Below are 23,816 nucleotides of genomic sequence, written 5' to 3'. Positions count from 1 at the left end.
GGATAGCTAGCTTTACATTTTAAATAGATAGCTTTACATTTTGAAGAAAAGCCAGATTTTCAGATGCTTTCAGAATAATTGGAATGAGCCTAGGTTCCGCAGCAGGGCAGGGAGGTTATTCTAAAGCTCAGTGAATTTGAAGAAAAGGGATTTCCCTAATTTGCCTGCATACATGACACCTTTTAACGAGGGGAAAGATAGTTTAAGTTTGTGGGAGGATCTGGTAGTATCAGGTCTCAAAGAATTCCAGGAAAGTGGAATTAGGGGAGGAAGAATGCCATGTAGGATCTTGAATATTGTTCCTCTTCTTGTGTTCTTTTGTATTTCATGAACATCACCTCTTTTGCCTTTATTTTGTCAGTGACTTATCAGGTGAGCCATATTGGTTTCCTTTTTATCTTGTTCTTGTTTACCTTCCTTATACAAAGTTCTGTTGTTTGAACTGCAGTTCCTCCACCACTGTTATGTTTTTTCATTCCATTGGATCTTTCTTCAGGTATTCCTTCATTTTAACTAGGTCAACATGCTTAAAATCCAGATTTTGGGGATTTGTATGTTCACATTCTGCTTTAGCTCTTACATCAAACCATACAGTGTGATCACTATTGGCCAGGTGAATACCCACCCAAACGATGGACACACTATCTCCATTTGTGAGCACAAGATCTAGCATTGTCTCTCCTCCCATGGGTGCTATCACTATTTGTCTCAGCAGTGCACTTGTAAAGCATCCATAATCTCTCTTCTTTCCAATTCCATAGATAGGACCTTCTAATTTGCATCTGGGAGGTTGTAAACTCCCAGCAACAGCACCCTGCCCCCCTTTATTCCCAACATTTGGATTTCTATGGTCAAATCTTTGTCCAACTTTTCTGTTTGTGTTGGAGGTCTATAGACAACGCCCATGTGGATGGCTGTTCCATCTTTTCTTTCTAAGGCAATCCATATCACTTCTTCCTCTCCTCAGGTCACTTGTATTTCATCAATTTTATAAAGCTACACCATCCTTCTTACCCACCATCTCTATTTTGCCTAAATAGGGTATAGCCAGATAGGTTTGCATCCCATTAACAGGAGTCATAACATACCTAACACTGGATTTCTAGACCGCATAACCAAAAAGTTCTATGCAGTTTACAAAAACTTTATCAAAAAGGTATAATGAGAAATATTAGATCAGAAATTTTGGAAAAGGAAAATTTTCAGTTGTTTTCTGGATTATTCATAAGAAATTTTGCGAAAAGAAAAGTTTTCAGTTGTGTTATGAATTGTTCATAAGAAGATGTACGTATTAAGTGCCAAAAATCTTTATTATAATGTGCTGCTTGATAGTAGTTAGTTTCATTTTCAGTCTTATGTGTTTTTGTTGTACTTACCACCAGTTTTTATCTTGGTGTTTTAAAAGTCTAATTTCAATATTTGGATATATGGATTTACATATCTATAGTTTTATCATTCAATATCAAGACTCCTGAGCCAGGCCTTTTGAGGCTGAAACATGATCGTGTCGAGTCTGTTTTATAAATAAAGGATTGAGAACCATCTGGTCTCCTTCGTTGTTTTCATGCTGCTTGACAGGCCAATGTATGGTCAAAATATTTCTTACTTTTGCATCCTTTAACTGGTGGAAAAACGAACAGAGTGTGTGACTTTCTACTATTCTTGTAAGATGCTATAAGAAATATATCAACTAGATATGATGGAGCTAATTCAAAAACAATCCCAACTTGAAAACAACTCGTGCATCCACTGAGTCAATGAACCACATGTCTGTGATAGAAATAATTCAAGACTGCCTGTAACATCAAGGCTTGCAGATCATGAACTTTTTCGAATAGACTTTGAGCATTTGTGTACATAGCTTTCAATTTACATATTGTCTCTCATTCTCTGGTTTTTTTCCATCTGCTTAGTCTCCCCATCTACCTTCCTGATGATAGGTGAGTTGCTAAGATGGTTTATTTTAATTCTTTCTCTGTTGCTGAATGATGTACAGAGTTCCGCTTGCTTTGAATCCAGCCATTGACATTGAGTGAGATATTCCTGGAGCTGCATAGCAAGAATAGCCTCTATAATTTTTATTACAGCTGGCAAATTGGCAATAGGCTGAAAATTTCCACAGGAAAAAGTCTCTAATGTATCTCTTTTTAAGAGAGGGGACATTATTCTTATTAAGATTGGTTAACAAAATTTGTAATCCAATCATAAAGGGAACCTGGCTGCTCTTGGTGTTGTTGGACATGGGTCTGATCCACAGGTCCTTTTTGCAAATTTCTTAATCTGCTACTTCACCATCTGACATGTTAGCCTTGAAAAAGAACTTTAGAAGCAGTCTGCTGGGCAACCTACACTTTCTCTCTGATCATACTCTGTTATCAACATTAACTATATTTAACCCAAACACATTTCCATTTAAAAGTTGTATACTACAACTTCCAGTTACCTTATTGAAGAAATCTTTTCTTCTCCTCCATTATTATTTTATAATAATTTGGCAGCCTTTCAAACCCCTTCCTAATTTCATTGTACCCACACATAGGTGTCACCTGCAGACATAAAGGTTATTGGTGTGATATATTGTTGGGTACAGTGGGGTTTGGGGTGGGTTTTGGACAGCTTCCCATACAATGTAGGGAGGTAATGATGAAATTTGTACTTAGGACATTTTATGTGAAGTTCACTAAGGTGCCCCCTATGGTGCCCACTGCTCTGCTGTGATGTCTATGTGGCCAATCTACTAAGAATGCTACCCTTCCATATATCTTAATAGGTTTTTTTGTGTGTATTTTTCCCTCAGAAGTATTTTTTTTTTTTAAATAGTACTAAAAGATATGAAAAAGATATGAAAAGAGCTAAAAAACATCCAGCAAATGGCCATTTTTGAAACAAAAAGTTGGACTTTTTTGGTTTGAAATTGGCCATTTTCTCTACTGGAATTTTGAGCATTTTTCTCCAAATATCTAAAATTGGATTTAGATGTCATTGAAAATGTCCCTGTCCATACAATGCTAAATTGCCAGATATTAATCTTGCTAATAAGTGTTAAGAGAAAACAACAACATAAACTTACCCTGATCAACAGGACAGAATACCTAATATCATGGATTGCATCATATATCTTCTTTGAAATATCCACAAGCTTGTTGTCATCAAACATGCACATTGAGTCCTTGGTTAAGGCATCCAGAGCAATGCTAACTTGAGAAACAAATTCAGGAATTGCTAGAGGAAAAAGTCAAGAAGTTTGAATTAGACTGGATCTTTCTGAAAGTTCTGTTTTTGCTGCTTTGATTCTAACATCAGAGGAACATATTTTTGAGTTTGCACTGCTTATCTACTGCAATGGGCTTTTCTGGTCCTGCAGATCTTTTAAATGGCCACCCATGGTAAAGGGAATTTTTTTGTAAGATATAAACCAGTGGTCTCAAACTTGAGGCCCGGGGTCCATATGTGGCCTGCCTGTTACTATTTTGAGGCCTTCAGTATGTTTATCATAATCACAAAAGTAAAATAAAAGAGTTTCTTGATCATATGTCTCTTTAGCTATAAATGACAATATTATTATTAAGACTTAGCTAAAAAGAAAGATTTATAAACTATATAGAGTTTTACCTCATGCAAAATTGTCATTTCTTTAATAACACATTAACTATTTTTTCTGAGGCCCTCCAAGTACCTACAAATCCAAAATGTGGTCCTTCAAAGGGTTTGAGTTTGAGACTAGAGAATGACACGGGGAAAAAATCTGTCCCCGTCACCGCCCCGTCACCGGCCCACCATCCTCTGCACCGCCCCGTCACCGCCGATCCCTTCACCGCCCCGTCACCGTCACCGCCATCCCTTTCACCGCCCCGTCACCATCCCCGCTGCATCCATATAAGCCTTTATCCTTTCACTCCCTCCTTCCAATTTGAGCCGGGAACACTAGCGATCGCACGGTCCCCGCGGCCACTACCTGCCTGCCCGGTCGATCCTGGTGTTTGGCCGGCTCTCTCCCTTCTCCTCACCTTGGTTTGTGGGTTTTCTTTTTCGGCAACCTGCGCGCTTTCCCAGGGAGCCGCACACGCGCGGCTGCTCAGTGTTCGATCTTCTGCTCTGCTGCAACTTCCTGTTTCCGGTTGCGTCAGAGCAGAAGATCGAGGCTGAGCAGCGGCGGGTGTGCGCGGCTCTCTGGTAGCGTGCGGGTCGCCGAGGAGGAGGATCTGCGGACTGGGGTGAGGAGAGGGGAGAGAGCTGGCTGGACACTGGAATCGATTGGGCGGGCGGGTGTGAGCTGCGGGGACCGCGCGATCCTTCATGCCTCACTGCGGGGGACAAGACCATTCACTGCCCCGCGGGCGGTGAATGGCCTTGTCCCCGTCGCCGCAGCGACTGCTAGTTTTCTTCCCCGTTTTCGGCGGGTGACCCGCGGCTAAAATGCGGTGGCCGCGGGTAAACCGCCACCGTGTCATTCTCTATTTGAGACCACTGATATAAACCATCTGAAATATTTGAATGCTCTCAATTACTCCTTTAGGCTCAAATTCTATATATGGGGTCCTAAGTTGTATGTGCAAATTGGCTGTGCACTGATTTGCACATACAACTTAATACTTTAACAAACTAATTGGCGATGATAACTGGCAATTAACACTTTATAATTGATGCTAATTGGTACTAATTAGTAGTTACACACAACATGGTAGACACATTCTATAAAGTGATGCATGGCACTTTTAGTGTATGAATCTCAAAAAGGGAATGGACAGGGGAGCAGCGTGGGTGGATTGTGAGCATTCCTAAAAGTTAGGTGCACTATTATAGAATATGTCTGATCCACTCACAACTTAGGCCCAGATATTTAGGCCTGGTTTTCCTTGACCTAAATGGGTGCACCTAATATTATGATAAGCATGTCCTCTAAACATGATTCTATCTATAGCGGGAACCTTTTATAGAATCATGTTAAGCGCCATGCTCATCAGCACTGATTTTTTGTGCGACACATATAGAATGTGGCCCTTAGTTGGCAAAGTCCATAAGCAGGTCCCTCCTCAGGATTTTTTTATTTTCTTGGGGAGGGGAGAATTCAGTTAACAGGTTTACAATGATAGCTATAGGGCAAGTTACATTTTTTAAAATGTATTTATCTTTATTTAACATCAAAGAAGAACACCTTTGAAAAGGAAAAATAACATCCCATAAGGAAATATTACATATGATATTCATAAATGTACAATGAAAATAGTCCACAGCTAAGGGCAAGTTACATTTAGTTGTGAAAGACCCCAACCCCGCCCTAACCTCTGCCTGCTCTTGTCGGGCTGGAGGGCATCTGCGCATGCGTGGATGCGGCATGCGTTAAGTCATCACATGGCATCTGCGCATGCGCAGATGCCCTTGTGCGTGACGGACAATGTGCCAGGTTTTGAAAAGCTGTCCGGACCCCCTGACATGTCCTCAAAAGGAGGACATGTCTGGGGAAATCCTAGGTAGTCAGTCTAGCTTTATATGAGATGTGAAGGGATAGTAGATGGTATGAACATACAGACTGGACGGGCCATGTGGTCTTTAGTTGCCTTCATTTTCTCTATTTCAGTGTTTCTACAGTATTTTGCATAGAGGCTTTTGTGGGAAATGGGATGTCCAGTTTTGGACATTTCCCCTGGTATTATACAAATTAAATCTTCTGAATAGGAGACATTTTGTAAAATAGGTATAAGGATGTCAGAAAATACACAGCAACAGCCATTTCAGAAAAATGCATTAAAAAATGGTATCACTCGGACTTTATGCATCTAAGCACTGATATGTACTTAGGTGTGCTGATTTTGCAAACATACATTCAATTTACCACCACTTACACATATAAGCTGCATTTTATAAATCTATACTTAAAAGAGATGCTAATTAAGAAGCTATGAGAAATAACTTTGCCCAGTACTATTTTTTTTTTTTTTTTTACATCATATTAGACACCAGAGAGGTAAGCACAGTCACCTATTCTAGGCTCCACCACTGATTTACCTGATAAATATGGTTCCACTGAATTATGTTAGATCCTCATACAAAATTATATCTCTTTCATGAGCCTCTGTGTTCCACTTCTAATGCCAGCCCTCCCCTCCCCCAGACACTATAGATTTCTGGCCGGCTGTCTAGGTTCAATGTCACTGCCATGATGTTTAGTTGTCATGTTTCTTCAATTTTTGCTATCAATGTAATCAGCTGCTCTATCACTGCCCTGTTTCCACAGAAATGTTTTGTCCACAAAAAGAAAATGAAAACATCAAACAAAATTTACAGAATACAGTAAAACCTTGGTTTGTGAGCATTATTTGTTCCAGAAGCATGCTTGTAATCCAAAGCACTTGTATATCAAAGTGAATTTCCCCTTAGGAAATAATGGAAACTCAGACAATTTGTTCCACAACCCAAAAACTTTAATACAAAATACTATACATATTCATATTGCAAGACCTCGCTCATTTAGAACAGTCACTACACTCCTGCAGTGTCAGAGAGAGAAGAGCCATCGGCTCAGCTGTGATGATGTGACGTGTGTATACTGTATGTACTTGTATTGTAAGACGTTACTTGTATATCAAGTTAAAATGTAATCAAATGTTTTGCTTGTCTTGCAAAACACTTGCAAACCAAGTTACTTGCATTCCAAGGTTTTACTGTGTAAGGAATAACAGTTTTCCTCTTTTAGCTTTACTGTCTTGGGCTTTTCAGGCCATTGATTATTGTGCTCTATACCACTTTTATTGCCATCATTTGTTTACGCCAACCTAGTTGTTGCTATTCAGTGTTATCAGCTGTCCTAACACTCACTTTTGTCCTCAGGGATATTTTGTTCATTATGGTCAGTTGTTGTTGGGATAACTATTGTGAGTTTACAGGAAGCAACTCCCTTAATGAGCCACTTAAATCGTGCAGAACAGACCAGAAAGGGCATGGCTCTATCAAACCAGAGCAGAGACATTGCAGTTCTGGCAGCCAGATAAAAACTCTAAACAGTCATTCTGGAAGGCCCAGGGCAGACCTACAGGATATGCCTTCACCACCTATGTATAAGCAGCAGAAGCCTAATTTACGCTGGCTTTTATAAAGCTGTGGCAGAGGATTCTACCCTGTGCCGGCAAGGTAAATGCTCCAACACTCATAGAATTCCCATGAACACTGGAGCATTTACCTCGCTGGGCCACGGTAGAAACCTCTACCACAGCCTTGTAAAAGGAGCCTTTAGAAGGGTAAATTTTACTTTATTGTGAAATTTTAATCCTTGAAGCCAGGCCTGGTTTTGGTTAACTTTGAAGATAAACATTAGTGTACCCTGAGACTGAGTCCTTGTCAGTGACAGGGCTGCAGAAAGATTATTATTAAACCTGAAGAACCTTTTATTCTTAGTTTATGAAGCCTAGGAAGGGATCATCAGGCTTTAACATTCTTTTGAACATAAATAAAGTGTTCTGCTTTACTTTTTACTGTCTGAGGGTAACTGTGTCTGTTCAGGCTCTGCATCCATACCCTCGCTCATGCTGTTACACTTCCATATTGAAAATTCCTTTTATTACTGCTTATAATTACTATATTACTGAGCACTCAAAAAATCACATGAGGAAGCGTCCCAGATAGTATTCCACAGTGGCGTGCGGTGAGGGCTTTCAGGGGATTCAGTGAATCCCTAGCTCTACAGCCCTATTTATATATTTTTATTGTTTACTTTTTGCTTGATGCAGTTTGATTTATTGAGTAGGCAGCCTACAGGGCTCTTGGACTGGAAATTCTCCAAACCCCCTGAAGGCCCTGACAGTACTAATCTGAATTTGATTGGCTGAGCAGTATCTGCCTGTTGCCTGCTTGGCCAATCAAATTCAGAGCAGTGCCCTCAGGGCCTTTAGGGAGTGGTATGGCCCTGACTGCACGCTCATCGGAATTCCACAATACCAGCACCTGTTGGAAGTACGTAAGCCTGCTTTCTACATTTTCTGTGGGGTCCAAAGATTTCTATGGGTAAAAAAAAAATGATGAGTTTGCAACATACTGGCTGACCAAAATGGGCAATTCACTTTTGTCCACAATTGATGCTATTTGAAGAGCCTTTGTCTTTTTGCCAGCTTCTTCTAAATTCTTAGCTGATTTAAAAGGGTGAAAGTTCAGCAAATTACATATATGCCTTAGACCAGGGGTGTCCAATGTTGGTCCTCGAGGGCTGCAATCCAGTCGGGTTTTCAGGATTTCCCCAATGAATATGCATGAGATCTATTAGCATACAATGAAAGCAGTGCATGCAAATAGACCTCATGTATATTCATTGGGGAAATCCTGAAAATCCGACTGGACTGTGGCCCTCGAGAACCGACATTGGACACCCCTGCCTTAGACCCAAAGTGACCTTCTTCCACAGTACTATACCAAGTTTACAAAAAAGAAAAATATCTGGATATGAAAATTCCTTAATAGTGGACGCAAAATTGTTCAATACAATGTTTGTATTGGAGCCCCTGATAAAACTGAAAACCTCTATAGCTCCTAAAAGGACAACAATTGAGCATCTGGTGTTTTGTGCTTCAGTGTTTATATACTTTACTGTTACCAGAGTTTCCAAGTTGCTATTCACTGGCCAATTTTCAGTCTCAAATGTAACCTTAATAGCACTAGTAGAGATTCAGACCAAGAATCACTGACACACCTGTCTAATACTGCACAGGCTTACTAAGTGGCAGGTATAGGCAAATGTTTTAGAATGCATTTTGGCCGAGTCATAGCAGATGCTACATCTGTGACAACTTGTGTTGCAAGGGAGTGGATCTGGCATTTCTCCTGCTAACACCCAGTAGTCTACACTTAACATGGCAAAAAAAGGCTATGCAATAAAGATAAAAGTCAGGAAAATCTTAAGAATATGTGATGCTATCCAAGGTTGATCTCTCCAAAGAAATTTTACTAGCTGTCATTTAATTCTAAGAATAAAACAATTTTGGACATAGTTCTAATAGGGTGATAAGAACATAAATAATTTCTGGTATTAAAAGTCATTTTTATGGCCTCAGGAGAGACAGAGTCGTGATCAATGTTGCATAGTATTTTGTATAAGCTCAAACACTTTATTCATGCTAATCTGTAATGTTGATTCTGGATCTTCAGTGGCAAATGTTTCAAATCATTTTAAATGTTGTGATTTTCATTGCAAACCTATGTCTGGGATATCTGTGATTCATCAGCAGGATCTCCAGGGTTTCCCAATTAATTTTATGACTGGAGAAGCAGGAAAAGTGGCAAATCAGTTCTAATATAGCTGGATTTGAGGGTCTCAAATATTTCATCTTTATGTAGGAAGCCAAGCGACACAGAGGTCCTTTGAGGGGCCATGACAGAGGTTCAGTGGGGGTAGGAGTCAGCAAGCCTCTGGATCTCTTCCCTCCCTAATCTCCAAGAAAGCACAATGATGCTACGATGGGGTCCAAGTCCCTATGGCATGGCTTTTGAGCAGGCAGCCCTGATGAGTAAAGTTTACTCTGACATAGTCGTTTCAACTCTGCTTAGAGCTAAGAAGCCTTTGACGGTAGCAACCTATGCCAAGGCCTGGAAGTCCTTTCAGCACTGGTGTGCTGTGCTCCGATTTTGGTAGTTCTGGACTTTTTTTCAAGAGGGACTTCATAAGGGTCTGTCGATTGGATCACTGAAGGTACAGATAGCAGGCCTTTCCTGTTTTCAAGCTTAGGGGGAAAAAGGCTCTTTGACCCCTCACTGGATGTCACCCCGTTCATTAAAGGGGCTCTTTGGTTGAACCCTCCGATGCATCTCCCTTTCCCTTCCTGGGATCTTAAAACTGTATTACAAGGTCTCAGTAGAGCCCTTTTGGGAGGCTTCCCTTCTAGATTTTACAGTCAAGATGGTGTTTCTGGTGGCAATTATGTTAACGAGATTAGATACCGAGTTACAAACTCTGTCCTGCAGAGAACCATTCCTTAAGTTTATGGAAGCAGGGTTCTCCCTTCTTACTGAAAATAGTTCCGGCCTTCCACGTCATCAGGAAATCTGTTTGGACACTTTTCACCCTACTGGGTCTAAGAAAAACGATAAAGTGTTGCATTGAAATTACCACTCTCTTGACAGTTGCGAGTGCTAGAGCATTGTAATGGCAGGTGCGCTTGCTGTTCTAGTAGGCTGCTCCTCCATACTGCCCTGGTCATGTTAAGTAGCCAGCATGGGTGTTTTACCGTGCTGGCTGGTTTAATAGCATGGGTCTGCACTAAAATCTACCACACAGTAAAACTCATGTTTAATAAAAGGGTCTCTAAATATAAACAAATCAAAAACAGCCTCATTGTGTTTTATCGTTTATTTAAAAATATGCATATTCCTAGAGGCAGTCTATAATGGCAAAACTATATCCACAATGAAACAGGGGGGTTGTAATTTACTGAAGTAATGAATAATCATATCCCAGAAAATTTGGCAAAGAGATATTCCCACATGTGCCACAACAATCCAATGTTTCTGCACGCTTTTCAAGAAACTGGCCTGCCCAGACAGATCTTGAATATTTTGGCAGAGAAAAATATTACTGTATGTTGTTATGGGTTTATTTTTGAAAGAGAAAGACACCAAAAAAAAAAGTGACACAAAGCAGCAGATGGACATTTTTGTCAACACAAAGTCCAAATTGCTATTTTCAAAATCTATTTTTTAGACAGTTTTCTATGCAGTCCATATGCAGTGCATCTTAGTCTCAAGGGGGAATATTGGCGGAGAAGGATTAGGCAGGATTATGGTTTCGATGGTTTTCTGCAAAAATGGAACATTGTAGAAAACATCCAGGGCAAATATTGGATGTTTGAAGCTAGACCTATTTCAATAATGAATATACAGTATGCTGAAATGGTACCCAAACCGACAATATGTCCACTGGAGGGATTAAGGCATGACTCCTCCATGGTCAATGACCCACTCCCACTCCCCAAAGATGTGAAAGAAAAAGTACAGATCAGCCCCTATGACAGTTTCGGATGTCCCTGGAGTTGTCTAATGGTCAGCAAGGGGATTATAGAGGTGATGACCAAACCCGGCCCATATGCCACTCTTAACTAGTACACTCGTGGTGGAATGTGTAGCCCTTCAAAATCTACCAAAAAACCTACTCCACCTACATATAAGTAATACCTGTAAACCAAAACAGCTTTTTTTCCTGTTTCAGTCAAAACCAAAACTGCCTCTGAAACAGTTTGGTCAAAATAAAAACTGTAGCCGAAACTCATCATCTAGTTTTGGCCAAAGCTGAAACCAAAACCAGAAACTCAAGATTGGTTGTATGAATGTTAACCAGTGAGGGTTGCTGGGGATTGTCAGAGCTTGCAGTTTGTACCCCTCTGCTAAACCCACAGTCTCCAAGCTAGAATATATGTGGGTGCAAGTTTTGACAATAAATTAACTTTAAAACCTCAAATTAACTCTGTTATTCACTCTTCTTTTTTGGATTGTAGTGTGTCAGGTCCAGTCAACCTCTGTTATTCCCTACTCAGGTAGGGCTGGTCTTGGTTAAGGCACAGGTCTTTGACCTGGGGGCCGTCACGTGAGCGGACTGCTGGGCACGATGGACCACTGGTCTGACCCAGCAGCGGCAATTCTTATGTTCTTATGTACTCTACTTCGTCCACTAGTTCATGCCCTGGTGATCTTCCATCTTGACTACTGCAACTCATTATACGCTGGACTTTCACTCACTTCTCTGAAAAGGCTCCAACTTGTACAATCCACAGCAAACTACTCTATTCTGCACATTGATTCTAAAATTAGAACACTGGCTTCCACTTTCTGCTTGAATAACTTTTAAATTATTGACCTTGGCTTACAAATCTCATTCTATATGCACCCCATCCTATCTCAATAAACTTATTATCCCTTACAGCCCACCTAGGATACTCCACTTCTCTGACAACAATCTTCTTGCTCTTCCACTGTTATCTGAAATCTGTCTGACATCCTCCCAGTTATCAGTATTTAATTATGTAGGACCAAAACTTTGGAATGACCATCCTTCCCACATCCAGAAACTCCCACATCTTAGCATCACACAGGCTGGTAACTTGTCTAGTCCCTACCCCGTTTTTGTTGATGCTATACTGTTTTCCCTCTTTGTTGATACTGTTTTCTTATTTGTCTGACAAGTATAATTTGTAACATAACCATAGTATTATGATAGAATTGCAATACAATTGGTTTTAAGCTGTTTTAAAGCCTTTCATGGCCATGTGGCAATATATCAAATGCCAATAAAAGATAAAAAAAGAAAGATAAAGATAACAAACAAACTAGCCTCCACACACATGAAATCAAACTAAAAGCCACAGTGCTATTACAGTGGCTGATTTTGTGTCATAGTTGGACTAATAGCTGATGTCATAACACCACAGCAAGGCTAATTTCTAAGGGGCTTTCATCCCAAAATGTACAGACTTAAATTGCTAAAATGTACAGACTTAAAATGCTAAAAGTTGTGTTTTTTTTAATCAAAAGCATTTATTTTGATCAGTCTATCATATAAACTATTGTGTAAGATCATAACTGTATTACTTGCAACTGCAGTACAAATAAAAAAGAATATAAAAAGTAGCTTCACCCATCAGTCTATCTTAAAATCCCTCATAGCGTATTCATGGCAGGAGTGATGCCCAAGCCTCAGCAACCATTTTGAGAGCAGACCAGAATGTCTAGAAGTAATTGGGGGCCACTCCTACCCCAACTGTACTCTCAAACCACCAGGAATTGTAAAATAGTCCCAGGAGGATCTACAGGGAGGGAGGGACGGAGGGAGGCACTTGGAGAGGGGTCTGAGAAAAGAGGAGAGGAAGGAAGTCAAATAGGAGAAAGCACACATTTTTGGCTTCCACCAAAAACACATGGTAATTTTTAGCTGAAAATGATTTTTAAAATCCTTTTATATGAGACCATAACCAGGCGGAAAAAAGATTTTGAGCTAGTTTTGGTGCTGGAATGAAAACCAGAATCAAAATTCAATTGGCTTACTGTTTTGCTAGAATTCTCCAGGAGCTCTTTCTTTAAGTAGCCATCTTGAAGTAGGTTTACCAGTTTCCCCGATGACCTATTTTTAAGATGGCAAGTTCTAATGGAATGAGTAAGAATTGTGCCTTCCCCTCTCAATTTAGAAGTATGGATGAGCCAGTAGTTAGGCAGAAGGAGGGCTGTGGTTCCCAGATCTTCACAATTTGAGAAGTGGATGGGATTTATCTGGGGGAGCATTCATTTTAATGTTGAACCCCTGTGCTGTGTTGGGGGAGGGTTTGAAAGCCACTAGTCAATCAGGGATTTGACATGAGGCTAGGGAGAGGGTCAGTTTCAGTGCTAGTATCGCACCAATGATTTGAGGTCCATTGGTAGTTTCTGATATACTGTCAGTGAAGTTTTCATTGCATTTCAATATTAACAAAAGTTTCCATTAATGAGTTGCTTTTGCACTGTAGAAGCTCATTAATGGGCAATCTGCATAACTTTTTCACATGTAGCAAACTACAAATAAATGTGAAACTGCAACATGAATAAAGTCTCCTCTCCATTAGTTTTCAATGACATTATCAAGATAATTCTGCTGAAAAATTTCAGTGACCTCTCTGGCACTATCCATGTGAAGAGCAATCCTATAAACTGGGCGCTATCATTTATATACTCATTGTATGTCTACATGTATATATGCACTTACACATGTATATGCCGGTATGTCATCTAAGGGCCAGATTCTATTAAGGGTACCTAGCGATGCCTACATTGTAAGTGCTACTTGATGCAGTTATCAATCAACCACTAAGTGCCAATTAAATAATCCCACCTAGCAGCGCCTAGGAAAGATTAGTCATCGCTAGCGTCTTGGAGATAGGCACTGGTATATTAGAGCAGGTTTTATCAGGCCAAATTTATCGGCACCTAACTCGGATGCTTAGCAACGCCTAAGTCAACCATGTCTATTCTCTACCCCCTAACCACGCCTATTTTTCAGGTAGGCATAGGAAGGTGCCTCAATGTAGACATTGTTGGGTGCTGTGTGGAATTCCACACCTAACTTTTAATTAAAAAAAAAAAAAAAAAATTATTCAATTAACTTCAGTGGCGTGGTCAATTACCACACCATTTAAGCTAACTGAAGTAATTTAGGTTAGGCATGGATTTTAGTTAGGCGTCACAAGGTGGCACCTAAATAGGACACTGGTTATAAAGTCTGGCCCTAAGTACTATTCTGCAAATTCCTACTTAATCTATATAGCACTTATCTGCATAGCACATATGAACATGGGTGGGTCATAGGTGTGTGTGGGGGGGGAGAGGGGAACTTCCTATTTTCACATGTAACTTACAGAGTACTACATTTAGATACCCATACTTATGCCATCTCTATGTCTATTGCAATTGTGGGCATCTAAATTTTAAACATGCCAGCACTAGTTTATGCCAGTGCTCTATAACAGAACCTAGGTGCTTAGGTTCCATTATAGAATAGACGCCTGGGCCCGGATTCTGTAAATAATGCCGAAGGTTAGGTGCTACACAAAAAAAAACCACTGGTGAAAAAAATAAAGTGTAAGGGAGTTATATTTATTCTTCTCTCTATAGGGGATAAAGAGCCTCAGAATATGGAGCTTCTGTACCCAATTTGGATTATAACGTGAATAAATTCACTGACTCCTGCTCACATCACATGCTGAGACCCCTCTATTTCCTACATTTTTTTCTTTTTATTTACATAGTAGATGACGGCAGATAAAGACCCGAATGATCCATCTAGTATGCCCAACCTAATTCAATTTAAATTTTTTAAATTTTTTCTTCTTAGCTATTTCTGGGCAAGAATCCAAAGCTCTACCCGGTACTGTGCTTGGGTTTCAACTGCTGAAATCTCCATTAAAACCTAATCCAGCCCATCTAAACCCTTCCAGCCATTGAAGCCCTCTCCAGCCCATCCTCCGCCAAATGGCCATATACAGACACAGACCATGCAAGTCTGCCCAGTACTGGCCTTAGTTCAATATTTAATATTATTTTCTGATTCTAGATCCTCTGGCCCTGATTCTGCAAAGTGCCGTCCTGATTTTAGACAGTTGTAGGCGTCCTACAGCTGTCTAATCATCCAATCGAGATGCACATTTAAAAAAAAAAAAATGCTCCCCAGGCAGGCCGCTTATATTGAAGGCGCCTCCGGGAGCCTAGGGAGGCCCGCAAGATGCCTAAGCTCGCCTACGGGCCTTAGGCGAACCTAGGCGGCCCTACGTGTCTCCCTAGTAGAGGAAGAGACGCTTAAAATGTAGGCCAGCAAAATGCTGGCCTACAATGTAAGTAGACACGGCCGCTATACTTATCATGGCAAGGGATCTCTCTGCCGCAATAAGTATAGCGGCCGTGGCCGCCTGTCTGATCACCGGCAGGAGGGTGCCGAACCCCTCCTGCTAGAACACCCCCCAAACTCCCATTCGCCGGCAGGAGGGTGCTGAACCCCTCCTGCTGGAAAGCCGCTCCTGCCCCCCAAAACTATAAATCGCCGGCAGGAGGGTGCTGAATCCCTCCTGCCGGAACCCCCCCAAACTCCCAATCGCCGGCAGGAGGGTGCTGAACCTTTCCTGCCGGAAAGCTGCCCCTGCCCCCGAAACTGTAGATCGCCGGCAGGAGGGTGCCGAACCCCTCCTGCCGGAACCCCCACCAAACTCCCAATCACCGGCAGGAGGGTGCCCAACCCCTCCTGCCGGAAAGCCGGACCCACTTCGGACCCCCCATGCTAATGACCTCCCCCCCTCCGATGACTCCCCTAACCTCTCCCCCAACTAACCTTTAAATGTTGGCCGGCTGGACGGGTCTTGCTGCTGTCCAGCCGACAGGCCCACCTCGTCGAAATGAGATGAGCCCGCCCCTTCCCGGCCCATCCCCGCTAAGTCTAAGGCCTGATTGGCCCAGGATCTAGAAGCCTGGACCAATCAGGCCTTAGACAAAGCAGGTCCGCCCATCCCCACTAATCCTAAGGCCTGATTGGCCCAGGTGCTTACGAAAAGTCGCACGCATTAACCCCGCTAGCGCAGCTTAATAAAAGGAGCCCAAGTCATTAAAAATCGAATCCATGAACACATATACTTCTACCTTCCCTATAACTGTTTACAGGGAAAAGGAGGCAGTTTTAACAAAAGCTCTATCAGACACACTGAATCAGACAATTATGCCTAACTCAGTTAATGCTTCGTTCTGTGAATGAACATTATTTAACAATGCGATTAAAAATTAAATTAATGATTGTAGTATATGATTCATCCACCATGTAAAAAATCAACAGATCAGAAAATAGAGCAATGAAAAGCTAGCCTAGAATATCATTTAAGCAGTGAGGCCTGAAAAGTAGATTTTTTAAAAATATATAATATGGATAGCAGCTGAATATGGCCTATCCTTATAATTGGGAGAAATACTTTCATTCTGGAGTGTAGGAGTAGCTTAATGGTTAGAGAAGAGCGCTGAAATCCTAGCAATGGAGGTCCAAATCCTACTGCAGCTCCTTGTAATCTTGTGCAAGCCACTTTAACCCCCTATTGCTTTAGAATGTACCCACACTTTTTTGGCTTGGGAGCTATTTTTAAAATGACCAAGTCAAAATGATCTACCAACAATAAAATTAAAAAAAAACCACAAAGCACACTGTACATAGAGAAAATGTTAAGTATCATTTATATTCGGGTTTTTTTTTCAAAGAGGTCAAGACAAATTACTTTAATATGCAATGTCACCTCAGTAACAACCATACAAAAATAGACAAATATACCCCCTCCCATTTTACTAAACTGCGATAGCAGTTTTTAGCGCAGGGAGCTGCACTGAATGCCCCACGCTGCTCTTGACGCTCATAGGCTCCCTGCGCTAAAATCCGCTACTGAGGTTTAGTAAAAGGGGGCCATAGTGCAAAATATAGACAGCAGATATAAATTATCAAAATGGACACATTTTGATCACTAAATTTAAAATAAAATCATTTTTCCTACCTTTGTTGTCTGGTGATTTCATGAGTCTCTGGTTGTACTTTCTTCTTCTTACTGTGCATCCAATATTTCTTCCCTCCTTTCTGCCTCCTGCATACTTCGTCTCCTCTAGACCTCATTCCATTCCCCAACCAACATCTGTCTTTCCATGAGTCCAACTTTTTCTTCCTCTCTCCCTGCCTGCCACCTGCCACCCAACACACTCCATTCCCTCCCCCTTTTCCTTCCTCTCTCCCTGCCCCCTCCCCTTTCTTTCTTTCTCCCTGCCCCCTTTCATACTTTCTTTCTCCCTGCTGTCTTTCTTTCTGTCTCCCTGCCCCCTTTCTTTCTTTCTGTCTCCATGCCGCCCTTTCTTTCTGTCTCCATGCTCCCCCCTTTCATTCTTTTTGTCTCCTTACCCCCTTTCATTCTGCCTCCCTGTCTTTCTGTCTCCCCTTTCTTTCTCCCCAAGCCACCACCAGGGCTGTCATTTGGAAACAAGCCACCAAGCCACCGCCGACAGCTGGGAACAGGCTACCGCCTGACATCTGGGAACAGACCCCAAATTGCTGCCGCCGTGGCCGGTTCCCTGTTTCCTGATGCCGTAACAGGCCAGCAGCATAACCCCCGACATCAATTTTGACGTTGGAGAGGAAGTTCCTGGCTAGCCAGGCAGAAATTGGGGGGGGGGGGGGTGCTTCTGAAGTCGCTACTGGCTTGTTGTGGCGTCAGAGAACAGGGAGAACACAAAGGCAACGCGAGTCGCGATCGACTCGCATTGCCTTTGAGATCGACTGGTCGATCGCGATCAACCTTTTGGGCACCCCTGACGTACACTACAAACCTCTGGAGGCAGGAACATACCTATTCTGTATCTGCGTGTTACTCACCTTGAACTACTGAGAAAGCATGAGCTAAATACAAACCCCATCTGGAGATCATTACTGTTTGTATTACAGCCTCACCAAGCACTGTGCACTGCTTATGCTCTTCCCGATAGCAGAACTGAATATACATGTATTATGTAACCAGCATTTTAAATAAATGCATGCTCTGGTATTTAAATACTGACCTGAATATTTTAAAACAATTTCTATTTGCAAAACAGGAATGCATATGGGAAAGAAAAAAACCAAAACAATATACCCGATTCACCAAACATTGACTACAACATGACTTGGTAATTATGTTTTGCTTAGCATTTGAAAAACAAGTCCCAACTATCAGAGTTTCATAAAACAGGAAGAAATATGGTAGATAAAAAAATAAGGTATCTTAAGACTAAACCAACTCAGTTCTGCTGTTCAAAAATAACAAACATTTGCCTACAATTGTACAAGTATATACATAAGTAAAAAACTGATAGCAGTTAATCCTCAAAAGAGAGAAGGGAATCACCAGAAATTGTTTCAGGCAGTTGCTAATGACTTTTTAAGAAAACAGACAGCTGGTCTGGGTAAAATAAAACAAAAATAAACATAAGTGTTTCGTTCATAAACAGTATTACATCTCCATGAATAATTTAAAAATAGAAGCACCCAAAAGCCAATTCCAATCCAGCTTGAGAAAAGCCCATCTTATTGAGGCTGTTTCTAAATCTTTTTTTTTTTTTTTTTTTTTTAAATCTTTATTTATTATCAATTAATTACAGACAAAGAATTAACTTTGAAAAGAAAATTAGAAAAAATATCATCGATATCATTGAGACACAAACTTTCCACAAACTTAATATATAGTCCACAATTGGGAGAACAAAGTAAGTAAATAAACCCTTCCAGGAAAAAGGGGAACAAATACAAATGTTAAAGAATAGAGCAGTTAACCTTGGCTAATATTAACAGACGTGAATAAACCTGTACTTCCTAAGGAGCATCGAAAATCCCTTTCCCTTCTAGGAAAAATCGCAGCTGTTCTGGTTCAAAGAAAATATACTTATTTTGTTGGTAATTTATAAGACATTTACAGGGAAACCTCAACTGAAAAAAAGCTCCCAAAGAAATAACCTTAGATCTATATTGAATAAATTCCTTCCTTCGAATCTGAGTCCATCGTGAAACATCAGGAAAAATATAAATTTTTCCCCCCAAATAGAAATTCTGCTTCAAATTAAAATATAATTTCAAAATCATGTCCTTATCTTGAAGAAAAACAAAAGATACTATTAAAGTAGCACAACCCAGAATTTCAATTTCAGATGATTCCAGTAGCTCAGAAATTTCTAACTGTTCTTGTTCTTCCTCTTCTTTCTTTTCCATCATAGTTCTTTTAAGGAAATAAAGTTTTTGTATAGGAGGGATATTAGACTCTGGAATTTTCAATATGGAAGTCAAAAGATCTCTCTTGTAGTCATAAGTTTTGGTATAGGAAAATTCAGTAGCCTTAAATTCAGGCTCCTATATTGATTTTCAAGATTTTCAATTTTCCGTAGATAAAAAGCTTTATCTGTAACTTGTTGTTTATTAAAAGTCTTGACTTCCAGCATAGTTTGTTCAATCTCCCCAATTTTCTGGTTTTGCAGTTGAACCTGAGATTCCAATTGATTAATTTTCAATGGGAGCCCAAGTGTTAAAGAAATAACGTTGCTACATACCAAATGAAGATTTTCAATTGCTGTCCAAAGAGAGTCCATGGTTACCACCGGTGGTCTGAGAAGCAGCTTGAGTTGGGTCAGCTGAGACAGATCTTTCTCCAGCCGCTGAACTCCATTGCGGCTTATGTCTCCTCCCGACTCCCCACCGCTCTCATTCGGTGCTCCTCCCTCAGTCGGCTTCAACAAAGTTGGAATTGTTGAAGAAATCGCCTCCAAACCTGCTAGCTGCAGCGAATCCTCCCTCCCTTCTATTCCCAGGGAGCCCTCTGATCGGTAGATCGACGCAGCCGCGTTTCCAGGCACTGGGGGAGGGTCAGGTCCAGCTGGGCTCAGCGAAAAAACGCTGTCTAAGCTGAGCCTTTCCTGCGGCTCTGCAGCAGATAAGCCCGTCGCCAAGGGGACTGTAAATGAAGTCATTACAGTCTGTCGCGGTGTGGATGTTACAGACAGAGGTAGAGGGTTAATCCTCTGCCTTCCCCTTCTTTTCGGCATTGAAAAAGAATAAAGAAAAAACGTAATAAGTGAGAAATACGCTCGCCGAATCAGGAGCTCACAAAAACGCGTCCTGCTCTGTCGCCATTTTAGTTTGTTCTCCCTGTTTCTAAATCTTAACCCTTTATTATCCTGTTCTTACTCATGTTGTTACCATAAAAAGTGGATCTGCTCAAGTCAATTTGTCCTATTTGTCTTAAATAGTTTGAGAGTCCATGGAACAGGCATTGTTTCTTTTGTGTATGTCTACAGTGCTGCACACATCTAGAAACACCATAGAAAGGATACTAGTAATAGCAAAGCAATGACTCCTTGACTTAAAGACAGGAATTTATGCCTATTATTTATTTATTTTTTTATTCATTCAATTTTCTATACTGTTCTCCCAGGAGAGCTCAGAACAGTTTACATGAATTTATTCAAGTACTCATACTGTCTGTCTCAGTGGGCTCACAATCTACCTGGGGCAATGGGGCAATGGGGGGGATTAAGTGACTTGCCCAGGGTCACAAGGAGCAGCGTGGGTTTGAACCTACAACCCCAGGATGCTGAGGCTGTAGTTTTAACCACTGCGCCACACTCTCCCCCCCCCCCCGAGTTTCGCGTGTTACATCAGGAAAGGATGATCAAGACTCTGAATTTCATTTAGGAAAAAAAAGTAATCCCAGTGTAGACTACTACTACTGCTCCTTATCAATTTCTTTTTTTAAAAAAAAATATTTTATTAATTTTAAGATAAATAATCACAATATACAAATCAGTAGAAATATACAATTAATAAAAATATGCAAATATACAGCAGTTAACTATAACATGAAATCAACTAGTTGCTTATAACACAAATAATATACATAAAATGATGTTGACTTTAAGGCCATACAACTAGTGTCTCATGTCCAATATATAGTAACCCAAGTCTCCAATACTTCACCCAACCTCCACAGTATCCAACATCCCTCTCCACAAAATTTTGCAACAATTTGCTTTATCAAGGATCCCCCAGAGCCATTATGTCCACCATCTTACTCAGAGTTTTTTGCAAGTAAGATGGTGGACATAATGGCTCTGGGGGATCCTTGATAAAGCAAATTGTTGCGAAACATGTCGGATCATGTAACCCAGTAGCATACTAAGCTAAGTATACAATTTAGTTGAATATGTTTAAATAGAATAATCTCAAGGAAACTTTTAAAACTTCTAAAAAGATTATGGTGGATAAAAAAGTTAAAAAAAAAGTTTATCTAAATAACTGCAATAAAAGAATGTGGGCCAATGAGGAATAAAAACACCGGTATCCCTACCGCTATTGAACATTACTAAGGGTGGAGGAGGTGTACCTGAGGCCACATTTTGCCAGATTTGAAATATATGAGAGCATGTGGAATAACTTGTAATTTTGTGGAGAGGGATGTTGGATACTGTGGAGGTTGAGTAAAGCATTGGAGACTTGTGTTGTATAACTCCCAGCCATTAATGAAACTGAGTTAAATAGTGCCATCTTTAGTGTGAATGCACAATATATAGTAAGACACCCAAATATATATTCAGGAATAATTAATTGCCCCAAGTGCACTAAACTGCAAACAGATATAACTATATGGGCACACAGGTGATTTTAACACATACCTTCTAACAAGAAGAGGTTGGAAAGTGTGTGTTAAAATCAACTGTGTGCCCATATAGTTATATCTGTTTGCAATATATAGTAAGACCAGTACATTTAACTATGGCTGATAGTATGTATGAAGAGTTCCCAACAAGCTTCAAAGAATAGCTTCATTTGATAACTCATATATTAACACTGAAGTACTACATGTCAATGATCCAAAACATAATAAATTTGGAGGGGCACCAAATTTGGTGGAAAGAACTAGTAGAGTTACTTATCAATTCTGTAGTGCTGCTAGGTGTACATAGTGCTGTACATTAACATATTCAAGAGACAGGCCTTGTTCAGTAGAACGTACAATCTAATCAAGCAGATAAAGAGGACAAGTAGGGGTTAGGAAGTTTCTCAAGCATGGGTGCTTTACAAACAAGTGAGGGTTAGGAGTTACAAGCAATCTCAGACAAGTGGGCTTCTAGCCTGGATTTGAATACTGCCAGGGATGGAGCTTGACATACTGACTCATGCTGTCTGTTCCAGGCATATGGTGCAGCAAGAGAGAAGGAACTTTGTCTGGAGTTGACAGTAGGCAAGAAGAGTATAGATAAGAGAGACTTGCCAGGTACAGAGTTCCCGGGAAGGAGTATAGGGAGAGATAAAAGAAGAGAGAGATTGAGGAGCTGCAGAGTGAATGCACTTGAAAGTCAATAAGTGGAGTTTAAACTGTATGTGTAAATGGATAGGAAGCCAATATTGTAACTTGAGGAGAGGGGTGATATGAGCATTGCGACTCTGACAGAATATAAGTTGTGGGACAGAATTTTGAATGGCAAGTGCCCATATAGCATTTTTAAATTAGGAAACCTTTCCTTTCACAATAGAAATAGTGTCTAAAAAATTGTCCCATTGTAATCAGTTACCAGAACAAACCACCACATGATGCTGCATCTTGACCTCAAATGCCTTCATTCTAGAAAAAGAGAAAAAAGCATTTAACAATGTATTTAAAAACAGGTCCTTGAATTAGAAAATGACATGGGGGAAAATTTGTCTCTGTGGGATCTATCTCCATCCCCATCCCTTCCTAGTTCTGTGCCTGTCCCTGCCTCATCCCTGCAATCTCTGCCCACATTTGCACAAGTATTTGAGGCTTGTACTCGTCCCCCGTGTCATTCTCTACTGGAAATCTAATCCAGTAAATCCATCATTTTGCCTTTTCAAAGTCAAAATCTTCTTTCCAGACTTAGAAATAAAAAAACAATCTTTAGAATCCGATATGACTGTTCTCAAGTTGCAAACTTTTCCAAACTTACAGGAGTCTTAGAGACAATAGAATTTATCAGTCTTCTTTTAGAAGGTATCAGCAGAAGAAATTGTGAATTCAGTGACTCTGAATTTGCCCAAAATGAATGAGATTTGTATATCATTCTAAAACTTATACTAGTCCAGAGAAATGTCCATCGGGGATTTCCTTGCACATTACGGTACTCTGTCATCTGCAAAAAGTCAGCCTCTATGACCAAGATCTGATCCATCTCTGCCAACAGTAATGTTTCAATGTCTTTCTTCACACAAGTAGAGGAAACAACATTATTCTACTGCTGCTACGCAGCTGTCCCAGAACCATTGGAAAGAGTTACCTAACAACTATAGAAAGCTATGGATCTTCAGGGTTGAGAACCAGGTTCAGGAAACACATAGTCAACATTGGCACTTGCCCATTAATATACTCATATATCCTCTGTGAATCTCTTTGCCAAGAGGAGGAGGAATAGACAACTGGTAATTTTCACAGAAGTAATACTAATTTCTCTCTTTATTTCCTTTAGTCAGTCTCAAAAACAAATAGCGTTATGGCATATGGGGACAAACTTAAAGATCTCAATCTGTATACTTTGGAGGAAAGGCGGGAGAGGGGAAGATATGATAGAGACATTTAAATACCTATGTAATGTAAATGCACATGAGTCAAATCTCTTTCATTTGAAAGAAAACTCTGCAATGAGAGAGCATAGGATGAAGTTAAGATGTGATAGGCTCCGGAGTAATCTAAGGAAATACTTTTTTACAGAAAGGGTGGTAGATGCATGGAACAGTTTCCCAGAAGAGGTGGTGGAGACAGAGACTGCGTATGAATTTA

The 23,816-nt window shown here is 40.5% G+C and overlaps 1 protein-coding gene across 4 annotated transcripts in view; it reads right to left on the bottom strand.

The window, feature by feature from the left end:
* The window catches only part of CTNNA3 (catenin alpha 3), a 1,751,094-nt gene that overhangs the window by 308,413 nt on the left and 1,418,865 nt on the right, over nucleotides 1-23,816 (bottom strand). For all 4 annotated transcript variants that reach the window (XM_033940460.1, XM_033940462.1, XM_033940461.1 and 1 more), the window contains one exon: nucleotides 3,071-3,222. In XM_033940460.1, the coding sequence (XP_033796351.1) occupies nucleotides 3,071-3,222 (152 nt within the window). The remainder of the gene's footprint in view (nucleotides 1-3,070; nucleotides 3,223-23,816) is intronic.

Source organism: Geotrypetes seraphini, chromosome 4 (assembly GCF_902459505.1).
Source record: "Geotrypetes seraphini chromosome 4, aGeoSer1.1, whole genome shotgun sequence".
NCBI classification, from domain to species: domain Eukaryota; kingdom Metazoa; phylum Chordata; class Amphibia; order Gymnophiona; family Dermophiidae; genus Geotrypetes; species Geotrypetes seraphini.
The sequence above is the reverse complement of the archived record's forward strand: the minus strand, read 5'-3'. Positions and strand labels throughout refer to the sequence as shown.